Source organism: Pantherophis guttatus, chromosome 4, assembly GCF_059756535.1.
Source record: "Pantherophis guttatus breed Tessera chromosome 4, ASM5975653v1, whole genome shotgun sequence".
Lineage (NCBI taxonomy): Eukaryota > Metazoa > Chordata > Lepidosauria > Squamata > Colubridae > Pantherophis > Pantherophis guttatus.
In genome coordinates, this window is record NC_142066.1 from 111,589,089 (window position 1) to 111,605,637 (window position 16,549).

At 43.1% G+C, this 16,549-nt stretch overlaps 1 protein-coding gene across 9 annotated transcripts in view; it reads right to left on the reverse strand.

The window, feature by feature from the left end:
• The window catches only part of UBE2E2 (ubiquitin conjugating enzyme E2 E2), a 168,942-nt gene that overhangs the window by 45,442 nt on the left and 106,951 nt on the right, over window positions 1–16,549 (reverse strand). For 2 of the 9 annotated variants that reach the window (XM_087892570.1, XM_060685764.2), the window contains exon 4: window positions 14,310–16,420. The exons of the other annotated variants lie outside the window; for them this stretch is intronic. In XM_087892570.1, coding sequence (XP_087748696.1) covers window positions 15,737–16,420 — 684 coding nt within the window. In that variant the 3' untranslated portion in view covers window positions 14,310–15,736. Of the gene's footprint in view, window positions 1–14,309; window positions 16,421–16,549 lie in introns of those variants that run through there. 9 annotated transcript variants of the gene reach the window in all.

Consider the following 16,549-nt stretch of genomic DNA (forward strand, 5'->3'; position numbering starts at 1 on the left):
GACTTCCTTAATTGTATACTGGCATCAGAGAGGAGGGTCTGCAACGCTATTCTGGAACTTTCTGGCGTTGCATGTGCTTGGTTTGGAGTCTTCCCACTAGTTGCCGGGATTCATGCCACTGTCGGTTGTGGTGGAGGGAGAGGACAGTCCACTGCTCTATGGTCTATCTGATTACACCGGAAACATTGGAAAGATGGTCTTTGGGTGGGTTCTGGGGCCCCTTGGTTCCCTATTTTGCAGAATTCTGCCCACTGCCTGTCTTGGCGGAGTGTCACCTTGTGGTCGAAACTCCCTCAAACCAACATCTAAGTCTATGGCTGACCTAAACCAATTGGCTAGACGCGCTGGTAAGTCTCTATAAACGCATGCCTGTCTCAATTCATGGTCCAATCCTCCCCGGAACTGCTGTACCAGCAAATGCTCAGGCCATGCTCTTAATTTTCCTGCAATCTTTTGAAACTCTTTCACGTAGTCCTTAGCCAGTCGGCTCCTTTGTTGCAGGGCCACCAATTCCTCTTCCATCAATTGGGCCCGAGACTCATCGTCAAATTGACCCCTCTGAGCCTCCAAGAAGAGACCAACGTTTGCCAGTTCTCATGCATGTTCACAATGGAGATCAGCTACCCAGTTTGCTGCCTCCCCTGTCAGGACTGCTGTGACAGCCACCGCCATAGCCCATTGAGAAGGTAAAATTTTCCATATAAATCCAGGTGGCTGATCACCTGGCTTAAGAAAAGAGCCACTTGATCTGGGCACCCGTCAAACAATGCCTGTATGGGTGGTGGTCTCCACATTGCTTGCTGCGGCCATACACTTGAGGTCCAAACTAAACCCTGCTCATGGGCCCCCATGGGCCCTGTGCATCTGCTATCCCCCCTCTGGGAATCAAACTGTTGTCCTGAACCTGGTTGCCCACTCTCTTGCAACGCATGAACTTGAATCCTGCATGTGCCCCTTTCAGGGCCCCATATCATTTCTTCCAGTGAGGAAGCTGGAGTTCTGGTGCCTTGTTGGGGCTGACTCTCCTTCTTCCTGGGTCAGCCACTGGCTTGCTCAAGTCATAATTTGGGGCTGGCTGAATGAAACGGAATATCTGTCCCAGAAGGCCCAGAGTGTCCCTGCCATGTGGTGGACGGCTCCAACCCTGTCGCCCACAGTTGCCAGGATGGTGCGTCTCGAAAGCTGGCTTCCCCAAACCTGTCTCTTAAAACATCCATAGTAGTGGGTCCAGGGCCTGTGGAGTAACTTCATTCTCCACTCTCTTCATCCTCTACCCACCTCCTCTCTCGCCACCCCTGGAAATGCTCTCCTGCAGGAGGTGTTGCTAGTGCCTTACCCCCCGCTCCACAGGCTCTTCCAAAGCAGAACTATGCCACCAATTGCCAGAGGATGGTTGCACTAAGCCAGTTCCTGTCTCCTCTAGGCTTTCAACTGTATCACTTCTTGGTGTGCTTTTCGTTCGGTCTTACCATGAGCAGCTCACTTTCCTTCTGTACACAGTCTCCGTAAGCTGCTGTTCCTCTTCTACTGAATCAGGTACCTGGACCCATGGGTCTGTTCCCTCTGTCATGCTGCCCCAAATATCATCTGATAGCAGAGTAAAACAAAAGGGAGCAGTGCCAACTTTCTCTCAGTGTTCCTAAACAAACCTTGACAGACCCAAACAATCTACTGTGAAACTGGAGTTGGCAAATGGTTTATTGCAGCTGCAAGGTAGCTCTATGGCAACGCTAAGTTACATCAGTTTAAAGTTGGCGCTGAGAGCAACTACCTCTCAGCGTTTTTTATCTGTCCGCGCAATCTCCACCCATCCCACACACATAATGAACAGCTGAGCTATATCTAACTGAGTGAGACATTCAAACGGGCCATCAATTATCCCTGTGCCAGCCCGTGATGTCATCAAATGCTGCCGACTCCTCTGCTCGTCTGTGATCCTTCCATTCACTGCCGATCCTCTCCCCCGACGCGTCCGGTCTTCTAAACACCCTATGTCGCCACCACCAACAGCCCCTGTGAAGAGTATCCCCACGCTTTCAGGTATCTTCAGGTCGCATTCCCACGGCCTCCTCTCTTCCTCCCATATGTGTTGTAGAGCAGGAGATCAGGCTCGACAAAAGGGCTCAGTTCTGTCAAATGTCTCCAATTGAATTGGAGAAATCAGCTCTCTAGAGCTATCTGGTGACCAGGTGTGATAACATATTGGCTGCAAGAGGCTTGGATTGTTGTAATGCTCTAACGGTCGTTCCTCTAAAGGGCAGGAAATGACATCTCCTCCCTTGGGAGAGCTCCTCAGCCCCTGGCTTCTGCCAGCGTTTTCAACTTTGGCCAGTTCTCTCTCGATGGCTTTTTGGTGCCTTTTGGTATCCTTTTCAGGTGCCTTGGAGCCTCTGCTACTCGCAGTGGCTGCAACATGGCTCTGATCCTTCACTCCTTCGGCAGCTGTTTTTTTAGCTGGAGGAGTCCTGTCTGCAGCTCGGGGGGGTGGTGTATAAGGAAAGCCCTATTGTCCCCTTCCTGTGGCTGGTGGAGGGCTCTGGAGCCGCCATTTTCCAGTGCGTCGTCAGGCAGAACTGGTCCGCAATGGACTACTGCTGCCATGGCTTGGATTTGCGCCAATCACACAAGCTGCTGTCGGTGTGTCCGGACGAACCCGGACAGGGACTGAGTGGGATTATGCCAGGGACCTCGGTGTGGGATTATGCCAGGGGCCTCGGCTCATTAGCGTGGACCTGGCTTGGACCTCAATCCCCCCTCTGCTGTGTCACAGCAGGGACCTTGGCTCTTGGAATAGCCAGAGAGGCGGCTAACCAGCGGACTGGTTAGCTGACCTAATTGCTGTCAAGTGATCTCGAAATAAATTTTCCCTTTTTCTCACAGTTTTGGAAGAGAATCCAGGAATCAATGTTGTTGTGAAGCCTTTTTGTTTTGCACGTCTCTACTGGCTGAAGACTGAGCCAAACTGGGAGATCATCAGGCAAGGGAGGTGTCACCAAAAAGATGACAGGCTCAGTCTCCAGGCAGAAGAGCAGAGCAACACCCATTCCTGAATTCTCTCTCCTCAGCGCAATGGAGAATATCTTAATACAGCACATTCTGGATCTGCTGGGTACATTCTGTAAAGATAGCAGAATTTATTTATACCAAAGTAATGTTTTTTCAGCTCAGGAATAGGAATAAAGCATGTGAAGCAGCTATGTAGATGAGTTCATAACTATAGGAAGAGAGGTTTCAATACTAAATTGCATAGATGATGTTTGATTATACTTTATTAACTAAGTAGATTGCATGCTTATTAAAAATATGGATTATTAAAAATATGGATTAGAAAGTAGATCTATATCAGCATTTATATTTTGTTCTAAAACCAACGCACCCTGCTTATAGCTTCCATTTAACTGGTATAACTAATTTACACCAACATATAAAAGTTTTTCTGTATTTGAAAGATGTTATCACTTTATGTTTTCAGAAAGAGTTTTATTCAGTAAATGTTCTATTTTTAAAATCAGTAATTAGGATATATTTCAACTATTGTTTTGAGACTTCTGTCTGACTTGGAAATGATTTATCTCAAATTACAGGATGAAGAAAAATAAATTAATTTTGATACATAAGTAGTATCTTTATACACCATAGGATTCTTTGAGCACCACAATTACTATAGTGGTTTTATAGCTAAAAATATTGAATTGTTCTTTAACAATAATTATGCTATCATAGTCAACACAGATGTTATCATAAGGATCTACATTTCTTGAATGGATGTATGATTTATTGTGGGCAACACCACAGGCCCGAAAAGTTAGAACAAATGAACACACCAAGTTCAAACATTCATATCTAGCCAAATATATCATGGATGTAAAGAAAAATGCACAACAGCCAGAATGGCATCTAAACTTAATGGGTCATTTTGCTGAATGCACTTCGTCCTTTTTAATTTGCTCTGTCTCCAAAAACAGAAGGCTGCAAGACAATGCAGAGTACAATGCTAAGGCTAAAAAAGTCAGCAGACAATCAGAATTATTCTTTTTACTTTTTCACAGATGCTCAAAATAAAAAAAATAATATTCAAACAGTGATCCTAATCAAAGCAAACATTTTAGAGGAAAAATAGATTCTGTGCTGAAATATTAAATAAGCTTACTGGTGCACGTGCTCTCTGTGCATGGTATTTTATTATGGTGATTTTAGAGTTTCAGGCTGCCTATGAAGTTGAATATTCATTGCATTTATATAACTGACTCTCAAATCTGTCCACTTAAATTCATCAGGGCAATCAAACCAATACTTTTCCTACCACTATTTGTATTCTATTTGCTTTTTTTTTAAAAAAAACTCCCCAATTTATGAAGATGAAGGAATTGAATCTAATATTTATATTTATATCTCTATATAAACCAAAGATGGCTTACCATCTAGGCAATCAAGCATAATGAATAATAGAATAAACACTGTGACATGCATCTGTTAAAACATTGCCACTTCTCTTCTAAACTTTAGCACCAGATTATTTACCAACATCATTCTCATCTAAGCTAATAGCAACATTAATGTTTTTTCCTGCAGTACTGGCTCAAAGATGAAAATGCAATAGATAATGTATCAATTTCAAGAAGAAATGTAGTAAGAGAACACTTCAAATTTTGTATTCAAAATAAAACTCACTAAAGATGTCTGAATTGTCTTGTGTAACATTAACACTGCATTTTAATTTCCTGTTGAATGGTAAGAGAGATTAAAATAATTAGCATGTTTCTCCGAAAATAAGACCCCGTCTTATATTTTTTTGAACCCCAAAATAAGGGCTTGGCCTTATTTTTGGGAGTCTTATTATTTTGGGGCACAATTGGGGGTGACAGGTGAGGGGTGTGGCGGGGGAGAAACGAGGGGCAGGAAGCCCTGCCATGGCTGGCAAGGTGGGGAGAAGAGACGGCAAGAATCACGCTGCTTTTGCAGCTGATTAAAGCAGGAGGCCCCATGTGTCTCACGCCTCCTTCAAGAACAGTCTTACCTCAATCGGTTGGCAAGAGCTTGGCCCCGATTGAGGCTCCCTGGGGTGGAGTCCGCAGCCTGGTGCCTGAGAGGTCTTGGGGGGTAAGACTCTTTACGCAGCCCAGCCTCTCTTTTCAGGTGGGCAGGAAGCTCCTCTTACCATGCAGGCGACTGGTTGTGAATCAGGCAGTCCTGGGAACCGCTCCCTGGCTGGACACAGAACTTTGGCAGGAAGGCGTCTCCTTTGGGCTACTGAGCACCAGCCTGCATGCCTACTTGGTGCTGCAAGTGCCAGGCTACAATCTTGCAACTCTCAGGCCAGCTGTGTGTGAGGTACTGTAGTTCCAGCGGGAGGTAGTGGAGGCTGCTGGATAGAAACTGGGGCTTGGCGGTAGTCTGCACTGGGCGGAAGGCAAGGTGGTTGCAGAGCTGCCGCAAGCAACAGGACAGCCCTATGTTTCTTGCCTCAGAGAGCTGGCACAAGAATTGCAGCGGCCACCAGGGCCAGGGCCTGAAAAGTGTGTGGCTCAGCGTAACTGTAGCTCGGCCTGCAGCACTGAACAGGCATACAGGCCGGCATTCAGCCGCCCAAACATTTAACAATGCAGGCCAGTGCCTATTGGGTGTGTTAGATAGGTGGATTGAAGAGACTGGAGACAGGCTTCAGATAACAGCTCTTTATTCAGCAACTATTTACAATCCAGCAGCTAGCCTCTCTGACAGCAGGCCCTTTTATAGGAAGCTGTCAGGGAATGCAGCCAATCATGTTTAAGCATTCTTCCCACTCAAATAGCAGACCAGAGGGAAAACTATCCTGTCAATATCTAACACCCCTCCATCCTAGTTGAGGCAATCCAATTAGCATACGTAGTCAGGCAGGTAGGCGGTGCTTTTACTAACTCTACCTGATCTGTGTGGTTAAGACGGTGTGGCGGCAGCAGGCTGAGAGGTTGTGCCTGCTGCTGCCTCTTGCTCTGCCCTTAGAAAGTCCTGGAAACTTTCGGGCAGGGCCTTGGATTCTACAGTTCGCTGAAGGAGTGTCGCTGGATTCCCAGTTCTTCAGGTGTGTTCTTCAGATTCCATCGGGCTTAGGAAGGGATTAGAGTTAAATTCTTGTTCACTGTCGTTGTTTGGATTTAGGCGGCTATGTAGTTGGTCTATGTGCCATTTCCATTGGAGCCCATCGTTTAATCTAACTACATACGATTTTGGGCCTGTGATTTTTTCTATTTTGCCAGGTAGCCATAGGGGTCCTTCGGCAAAGTTTTGTGCATAAACCAGGTCTCCGATGCTAAAAGATCTGGTGCGGTTCTGCATTTCAATTGTTGGTTCGGGGGCGTAATTTGGATGCAGGAGCAGTGCTGTGGAGTCGGAGTCGAGGAGTCGGAGTCGGAGGAAATTTTGGGTACCTGGAGTCGGAGTCGGAAGTACAAAAAACTGAGGAGTCGGAGTCGGAACATTTATCTCCCAACTCCACAGCCCTGTGCAGGAGGTCTAATATTGATCGAAGCCTGTGGCCCATTAACAGTTCTGCTGGGCTTCTGCCTGTGACCACACTGGGTGTTAAGTGTTGGTACAGGAGGAATTTGTCTATCTCTTTCCAATCCCCAGGTGCCAATCTGCTCAGTGCCTCCTTGGCAGATCTTACAGACCATTCAGCCAGACCATTATTGGCCAGATGAAAGGGTGCTATGAGGGCATGGCATATTCCTAATTCTGCTAGGAATCCCTCAAATTGGGCAGCCGTAAATTGCAGGCCATTGTCCAAGACAAGGACATCAGGGAGACCGTGAGTTGCAAATAATTTGCGGAGTACTTTGATTACTGCCTCCACCATAGTGGAGCCCATTAGGATAATTTCCATCCACTTGGAATAGGCATCCACGACCACTAAGAAGGTTTGGCCGTGGAAGGGCCCAGCAAAATCAATGTGGATCCTTGACCAGGGGACTCTTGGATGATTCCACCCTTTGATAGGTGCCTTAGGGGGAATGGGTCATGACTCTTGACAGGGTTGACACCTTGCTACCCATTCCTGAATCTCTTGGTCCATATTGGGCCACCACACAAAACTACGAGCCAGGGCTTTCATCCAGACAATCCCCGGATGTCCCTCATGCAATGCAGACAGTACCAAATACCTTAGGCTTGGCAGTATAATTACTCGATCTCCCCATATTAAACAACCCCCTTGTGCCGATATCTCATGTTGTCTCATCATGAATGGCTTAAATTCTGTGCCAAATGGGACCTTTGGCTACCCCCTCCAAACCCAGTTCAAAAATTTTTTGAATGGTGCATCTTTAGCCAAGTGGCTTGCCACAATGGCAGAAATCACAAGGCCAGAGTCCAAGCAGTCAATAAGGACAGGAATCCTTGGGGTCGGGTCATCCAGCCAGTCTGGCAGTGGGTACCTGCTGAGAGCGTCAGCATGTCCCAAAGTCTTTCCTGGCCGGTGAATCAGTCAATAGGAGTATGCCGACAGAAATATTGCCCATCATGTAAAACGAGGGGACAGTGCCACCGGTGTGGGGTGCCCGCCAAAAGTCCCAAAAGGGGTTTGTGGTCCGTCACTAATTCAAAGTCCCTCCCAAACAAGTATTCATGAAACCGCTTGACCCCGGCCACAGCAGCCAGTGCTTCTCTGTCCAGCTGGCTATAGTTCCTTTCTGCGCTGGACAGTGTCCTGGAGAAATAGGCGACTGGGGCCTCGGTTCCATTAGGGAGACAATGGCTCAGCACAGCCCCCACACTGAAGGGAGAGGCATCACAAACGAAAACCAGCGGTAGAGTGTCATTATATTGGATTAAAAAACTGTCAGCATAAAGGAGACCTTTTACCGCAGCAAATGCGGCAGCTTCCTTGTGGCCCCCGACCCAAATGTTTTTCTTTGCCGATAGTTTGTGGAGCGGTTCAGCAACTGTGGCCTTATTTCTTAGAAATATACTACAAAAATTGAGCAACCCCAGGAACGCCTGTAGTTCGGTTTGGTTCCTTGGGGCAGGGGCTTCCTGGATCGCCTTGACTTTGCTTTGGGTCGGATGGATACCTTCCCCATTAATCCTGTCACCCCAATCTAGCATTTGCTGCCCTTTACTCGGAACCCCACAGCCCTAAATTTTGACAGCGCCTTCCTCAGATGGGAGCGAAGCTGCTGATCATCACTGGCAGCGATTAGAACATCGTTGAAGTATGGCATTACCCCGGGAATTTTCTGCAATAGTTTTTCCATCACACTCTGGAAAAGACCCGGGGCAACGCTAACACCAAATTGTAAACGGTGACATTTGAATGCCCCTCTATGTGTAACAATGGTTTGGGCCTCAGCAGTAGCTGGAGGTTTGAGCCTCCATCTACCAGCAGACGCTGATACGCCTGTGCAAGGTCCAATTTTGCAAAGATACTTCCCGGGCCCAGGGAATGCAAAAGGTGCTGAACTATGGGTACTAGGTGCACGCACTCTGCTGGAGGGCCTTGTTCAATGTGCACTTATAATCAGCACAGATGCCCACAGAGCCATCACTTTTGACCGGGGTGACAATAGGGGTTTCCCATTTCGCATGGTCAATTGGCTCAAGAATACCCTGCCGTATCAGTTTATCTAGTTCATTATCTATCTTGGGCCTTAAAACAAAGGGAACCCTCTGGGGTTTCAATCGAATTGGTGCTACCTTGGGGTCTAGACTAAATGATATCGGAATGCCCACATACTTGCCGAGTTCTGTGCTAAACATGTCTTGGAACTTCCAGATCAGATCATCGGCCCATGAGCTGGCGATAGCATTGATGCCGATCACTCCTAGTCCGAGGGCCTCGAGCCAGTCCAACCTGAGCAGATTTGGCAGGTTTCCACCAATGACTGTCAGTGTCAGGTTACCCCAGAACTTGTTAAACTGGACCTTGAAGGTTCTGCAGCCAATGACAGGGATCCGATTCCCTGTTAGTCACTGAGCCACAAGTGCTGGCATTCAAACTGGTGTTTTTGGATTCTGAGAACCGCAGCCTTCAATGCTTGCCATGAGACAATTGTTACAGACAACCCAGTGTCAATTTCCATATCGCAGGGTGACCCTTCGATCTGCACCGTGACATGTAATTTTTTCCTGCAGGAATGCTTGCCTGCCCAATTCTAGTCTGACGGTTTGTTTATGGCGCTCTCACGTTGACAATTTCGTATCTTGGCTTCCACACTTCCCACCTAAATGGTCTTGGGGCCTTTGGTTTTGGCAAATCAGCGGCTGTTTGATTCCTATTGGGCAGGTTTGCTCGGCAGACTCTTGCCAAATGCCCCTTCTTATCGCACTGGCGACAGATGGAATCCTGGTAACGGCAGAATGCCTGAGGGTGCTGCCCCCCACAACTGGCACATGGTTGTCGACTACTGTTCTGTAGTTTTCTTCCGTTCAGTGCGATAGACCTCATCCTCGCTGCTATTGGAGTCCTCGTTGTAGTGACGGCTCTTATGCATAGTGACAGTTGTTTCATTAGAGCCGGAGCTGTGGCAAGCTTTTGTAAGGATTCGGCCGCTCTGTTTGATGACTCAGTTGCCCTTGCCTCATCTAACGTGGCCTGTAAAGTTAGATTAGTCTTTGCCAAGAGTCTTTTCTGTAGCTGGAGATCTTTGATGCCCCAGATTATTTGGTCTATTAAAATATCGTCCAAGTCTCTAAACTCACAGTGGGCAGTGGCTTTTTGGAGAGCAGCGACATATTGATTGATAGATTCGCCATCCTGCTGCATTTGGTGCTGGAATTCATAGCGCCTCACTGTTTTTTTGTTTTTTTTACAAATATCTTTATTAAATATTTACAGTAAAATTAACACATAAAAATGATTGGAAAACAATATAAGAAGTGAAATGTAGGAACACATAAACACAAGACTAAAACGAAACAACAAACATGACTAACCGAGAGTTAAGCTCACTCTCCAATTAATATTAACTAATATCATCGTAACCAAACATTTCAATACAATCAAGTTCTTAACTATCTACAAAATAATTGGCCTGTTTTTTTCAAAATTATAAAGAATTATATAGCCTATTAAGTATCTATTTAATCTAATTAGACGATCTTATCACCTATCTCCTAGGTTTAACCATTTTTTAAGCCAGACAAAGCATCTGTCACAACTTCTATTATATACTGAATCTTTCTTATCTTTTAAAATATACGTTAGCCTGTCCATCTCAGCACATCAAAGAATCTTATTTATTATCAGATGGTCAGGGGGCGTATCTGCATCTTTCCACAATTGAGCAAATGCCATTCTCGCCGCTGTTGAGACATGGACAAATCTATACCAATCCTTGTTGTCAATGTGGTCCAGTCTGATTCCGAGTAAGTAGAGGTCTCGGTGAAGGGGAAAGCTCACACCTGTTATTTCCAGCAGCCACTGCTGTATTTTCCCCCAATAGCGTCTAGTTGACGGACAAATCCACCACTGATGGAAGAAAGTACCCTTGGCCGACCCACATTTCCAACATTTATCAGAGGATCCTGGGAACATCTTAGCGATTCTGGCGGGGGGGGGGAGATACCAACGGTAGATCATCTTATAAAAGTTTTCTTTGAACGGGGAAGAAAGGGTCAGTTTCATAGTTTTGTTCCATACATTTTGCCATGCATCAAGCTGAATTCTTGTTCCAATATTTCTCCCAGGCAATCATCGTGTCCTTTACAATCTCCTCCGCCATAAAATTGGACAGAACAAAATTGTAAACGTTGGAAATAAATTTTCGTCGGCCACATAGGAGAAGCTTGTCAAAAGTTTGTAAATGAAGGGAAATACCATGTTCCTGTTTATCCCTAGAGAATCTAGTTTGAATTTTCGCATAGGACCACCAATCTATATCTAATCCTCTAGTTTGGAGATCGGGTCTAGGTCTAAGTCTCCTGACTTCATCCAACAAGTCACCATAAACCCAGTTCCTCTTTCTGTTGTGCACAGTCGGAAGGGTCCACTGCCTCTAATGGAGACACCCATTTAGGAATCTGTGTGTAAACTTGCTTCTTCACCATTTCCCAAACCCTTAATAAAATTCCTCTAATATAGGAACTTCCTGTTAGCTCTGCGAGCTTCGCTGACGCTCTCTCATGAGCGCCCGATCCCCGGCACCGTAAATGCTGCCAGAACAGCCGAAAAACAGCTGTCTGGTGGTGAAAAACCCTCTCCCCGGGCAAAGGGGAGAGAGAAGAGCCGACAGGCGGGGGTAGAGCCCCCCAAGTGCGCCAGGAGAAATCCTGGGACGCGAAGGGTCTGGGCTCCCTATTGAAGCCTGTCAAGCTGCTCCGGACCAGGGACAACTCTGCTAAAGCGGAGCTAGAAGCCGTGACCAAAATCTGCTGAAAACAAGTGGGGGGACTTTTAACATCTCTACTTCGATTGCCGACAGAGCAAATCAGGAGAAAAAAGGAAAAAATTGCAAGTAACACTTTAACTCCGTTTTAAAATGCAGAAAATGGTGTCTGAGTGGGAGGAGGAAGCTACTAGGGAAAGTGCTTGTTAACGCTTGTTAGCGTTTGCAACAGTGATACAGCTACTGGATTACACCTTAAGAGAAAGTTTTAAAGTGGAAGCGCCCAAGAAAAGAATTTGGTATCGAGGAAAAGAATTTGGTACTGACTTTAATTAAAAGCTTGCTTTTATACTGTGTGGAAAATAGTTGGAATTGTCGTCCTGATAGCTGGATGAATATAAAGTGGCTGAAATATGGCTGACATCAGGGGTGAATCAGCAAATTCTCAAGCTGTGACTGTTCAGGTTTTTCAAGAACTTCTAGACTCTTTTAATTCTGCTCTTTTGGATACAATTGAAAGAGCTTTTTCAAAAAACAGCTTGGAAAATCATAAACAGTTGTTGGAGGGATCAGCAAATTCTCAAGCTGTGATTGTTCAGGTTTTTCAAGAATCTTTAGACTCTTTTAATTCTGCTCTTTTGGATACGATTGAAAGAGCTTTTTCCAAAAACAGCTTGGGAAAACATAAGCAGTTGTTGGAGGGCCAGCAGGAAATTACTCAGAGGAGTTTGTTTTTGGAAAAGCAAGAGGCTGTCAGGATTGCAAGGCAGGCTGGCACAGTTGAAACAATGGTTTTGGCAACGTTTCCATTCAATTGATAGAAAAACAACAAATAGACTCTTTATTGCAAGCTGACAATCTTTATGGCAACAAATTTTGGCTATATGGACAAAGGAATGGACTGAATGATTATACAAGCAAGAAGAGTCAAAATGGGGATTTCAAATTAGAAAATGTGACCTCAAGAAGGGAGCGAGTATTTCAGAAACATCAACCTCAAATCAACATTTTAAAATTTTCAAAAATAAAATTGGGGAGACTGTTGAAAGAATTTATTAAAAAAAAGGATTGGAAAAAATATAGAAAGAAGAACAGAAGATTAAGAAAGATATCTTCCTGTAGATTTTGAAATTTGAATTTGGCAAATATGTGTTTTAATGGTATTAAGAGATTTTTAAAATGTTTAACACAAGATTATATTATTTTAAAAGACATATGAGATAAATTGGGAAAGCTTTCAGGATGCCCAACTTCTTGAAGCAAAGAGGATTAATGTTAAATTCAGAATCCTATTACAAAATGACAATTAGTTTTGGATAGTAAAAGGGCTGCTTTTTAAAAAAGTTAGAGGTATTAAAATGGTTAATTGAAAATCTGAAAGATATCCTCCTGCAGATTTTGAAATTCATATTTGGTAAATAAGTGTTTTGATGGTATTAAGAGATTTTTAGAATGTTTAACATAAGATTATATTATTTTAAAAGATATAGGAGAGAAAATGTGTAAGATTTCAAGATGCCCAATTTTTCTGAAGGAAAGAGGATTAATGTTAAATTCAGAATTTTATTAGGGAGTAATGTTCAAAAAGAATGATGTTTGAGGGTATGGAAATGGAATTTATTCATGATTTTTACTGTTTGTAATACTGTTAAAGTATTGGATTATACATCAAGAAAAAGTTTTTTTATAATTAGGAAGAATGAATTTAACTTAATTGGTTGTGAGAATTTATAAAAGGGAGGTTGATGAATTGGAGCAAGGGGAGTTAAACAACGTGTGGGAGTTTTGAACTTTATAATTAGTTAGTTTATTTTAGCATATGTTTGTTAGATGCTATACCCTGTTTTTGCTCTGGGAAGTCGGGGGGGTGGGTGAGGAGGGTAGGATACGGGTTGGGATGGGAAAAAAGTGGTGAATAGAGAAATGTTTTAACAGAAGAAAGTATCTATGATTAGAATATAGGAGTTGCTCAGATACTAAAGGAGGAGAATATTTCACAGCAAAGAAGTTAGAAAGGGGAGAGGAGGAGAGGGGAGGGAGAGGGAGGGAGAGGAATGGAAGAAAGGAGAGGAGGAAGGGAAGGGGACAGGAGTAGGAGTGAAGGTGAGAAGAGGGAAAAGAAGAGAGAAGTGGGGGAAAGGAAAAGGAAGTAGGATGAGGTAGGAGAGGAGGTAGGAGAAAGTAGGAGAGAAGAGGAGGGAGGGAAGGGAAAGAAAGGAGAAGAAGAAGGTTTGTTGTGGAATGAGGGAAGAAAGAGAAGAGCAACTCCGAATGTAATTAAAATGTTTTATTTTAATGCTTTCTTTAAGGGAAACATGTATATGTAGGATTAATTATGTATAAGAAAATGTATATTTTCTGTTATGTGGGGAGGGGGAAAGGGTGGGGGAGAGAAAATTGTTTGTATTTCTTATAAAACTTTTCAATAAAAAAAATAAAAAATAAAATTCCTCTAATATAATGATTTGTAAAATATTTGGATTGTTTGTCTTTCTGAGACCACAAGAAGGAATGCCATCCCTGCTGCAAATCATATCCTTCAATTGCTAAAATGTGCTTTCTTGAGAGGATCACCCAATCTTTTATCCAAACCAGGGATGAAGCTTGGTAATAAAGCTCCCACATAGGGAGCCCCAAACCGCCCCTTGTTTTGTGCTCTTGCAGCATTTTTCTTTTTATACAGAGTTTTTTACTCTGCCAAATAAATTTACTTAGAATTTGGTCTAATTTCCTAAAAAATTTTTTATCCAATCTTGCAGGAGCCGTTTGAAATAAAAAGATCCATTTCGGTAAAACATCGGCTTTTATCGCGGCAATTCTACTGAAAAGTGAGATTTGAATATGCCGCCATCTCTCTACTTCATTCGCTGTGTCTATTAATAATTTAGAATAATTGAGGTCTTTGATAGAAGAACATCTATTTGTAAGCCAAATACCTAAATATTTAAGTTTTTTGACACAATTAATCCCCATAATACTTTGGATCTGTTCCTTTTGGGCACCTGACAATTTTTTTGTTAACATTTTGGTTTTATTCTTATTGATTTTTAATCCCGGTACCTCCCCGTATTCATCTAATTTAGTAAGTAATTTTGGTCCCGTATTAAGGGGATCTTCTAATATGAAAGCCAAATCGTCGGCGAATGCTTGGAGTTTGTATTCTTCCCCTTTAACTTTTAAGCCCTTAATTTCCGAATCCTGCCTGATCATCTTAAGAAGTGGTTCAAGTGTTAAAATAAATAAATAGCAGCGGTGAAAGAGGACATCCTTGTCTGGTATCTTTATAAATCTGTATCTCATCTGATAGTGATCCATTAAACAATAGCCTTGCCGACTGTTTAGAATAGATGGCTTGAACTGCCCTTGTAAACTGAGGCCCAAAACCCATCACTTCTAATTGTTGTATTATAAAATTCCAGCTGACTGTCAAAGGCCTTTTGGGCATCCAGAAAAATCATTACCATTGGTTTATCAGAGTGTGTTTCATAGTATTCTAAGGCATTCAATACCACCCTTACATTATCTCTTAGGTGCCTATGAGGCAGAAAACCATTCTGGTCTTGGTGGATAAATCGGGACAGGAACACCCGGAGTCTCTCAACCAGTATTGTCGCAAAAATCTTATAATCGACATTCAGGAGCGAGATTGGTCTATAGTTCTGGATCAGAGTTTTATCTGTTTTGGGTTTCGGGATTAGGGAAATGTAGGCTTCCGTCCAGGACCGGGGTATCTTAGAGTATAGTAAAACCTCATTAAATAGATCTTTAATATGCAAACTAAGTGAGTCAAAAACTCCTTTATAAAATTCACTAGGAATCCCATCCGGTCCCGGAGTTTTGCCATTGGCTTGTTTCTTGATAGCTACTGCAATTTCCCCAACTGTAATTTCTGCATTTAAAATTTCTTTGCAATGATCCGGAATCATCTCCAATTGTAGATTCTGGAGATAACTCTTAAGTTTATCTTCCTGATAGATTTCTTGGCTATATAAGGAGGTATAAAAATCTTGGGCCACCTTTGCTTTTTGCTCTGTAGTACCTACCAAATTTCCCATAGAGTCTTGTAAAAATTCAATCTTTCTAGATTCTGCCTCTTAATCTATATGACAACCACTGGCCCAGCTTGTTAGCATGCTCAAATTGATTTTGTCGACATTTCCAAATTTTATTCGCCAAATTTGATCTAGGATAGATAACTCATGCCTAATCAAGTCGATTTTCTCCTTAATCCAATTATTATGTGGATCTAAACTCAGCTCTCCTTCAGTTTTCTCCAATTCAGCCATTAACTCAATCCATTTGGCTTTCTCCTTTCTCCATTTGGTAGCTGTATATTTTATTACCAATCCCCTAACTACTGCTTTAACAGTATCCCAAATATTTTGAAGGGAAATATCTTCCCTCTTGTTTTCGGTAAAAAAATGATCTAATTCTTTTTAAATCATATTTATAAATCCCTCGTCTCTCATGATCTCAGCCCTCATAGACCATCTCGCTCTTCTAGTGGACCCCTTAAATTTTATTACCAGGGGGTGGTGGTCTGCCCATATATTCGTCCCTATTTCAACTGAATTTATGTCTTCTTTCAAATCTGATGTTGACCAGACCATATCTATCCTAGACCATGATCTGTGCCTGGGGGAGAAATATGTAAAGTGCTTTTGCATAGGATGGAAGTCTCGCCAGATGTCTCTTAACCCTATTTCTGTTTTTAGGTTATCCCATGTTTTAGGGAGTACCTTCCTATGCCCTTTTTTATATTTAGGAGAGCCCTTTCCTGGATCATAATCAATTGAAGTATCAGCAATCGCGTTGAGGTCACCTACTATGCATACATGCTCGTAATTTAATTCATTAATTTTCTTATACAAATCTTTAAAGAAACCCATTTGGTTAACATTAGGGACATATGTATTTACTAACAATACTATTTTTTGGCCAATACTAATCTCTAACATCAGTATCCTACCCTCTATATCTGCATACTCTTGACGTTTCACCAGGCCTCTCCGATTGTAAACAACAACTCCCCTTTTCTTCTGGTCGGCCAAGGATACATACAACTTCCCCAGTTTAGGATAAATTAAAATCTTAGAGTGGTCTTTCCTTATGTGGGCCTCCTGTAAACATATAATATCATAATTATCTTCTTGAAGTTTAGCCCAGACCTTTTTCCTCTTAGTGGGAGCATTCAGGCCATTGATGTTAATGGAAAACAGGTTGAGCACCTCATCCATACCTCTACTTAC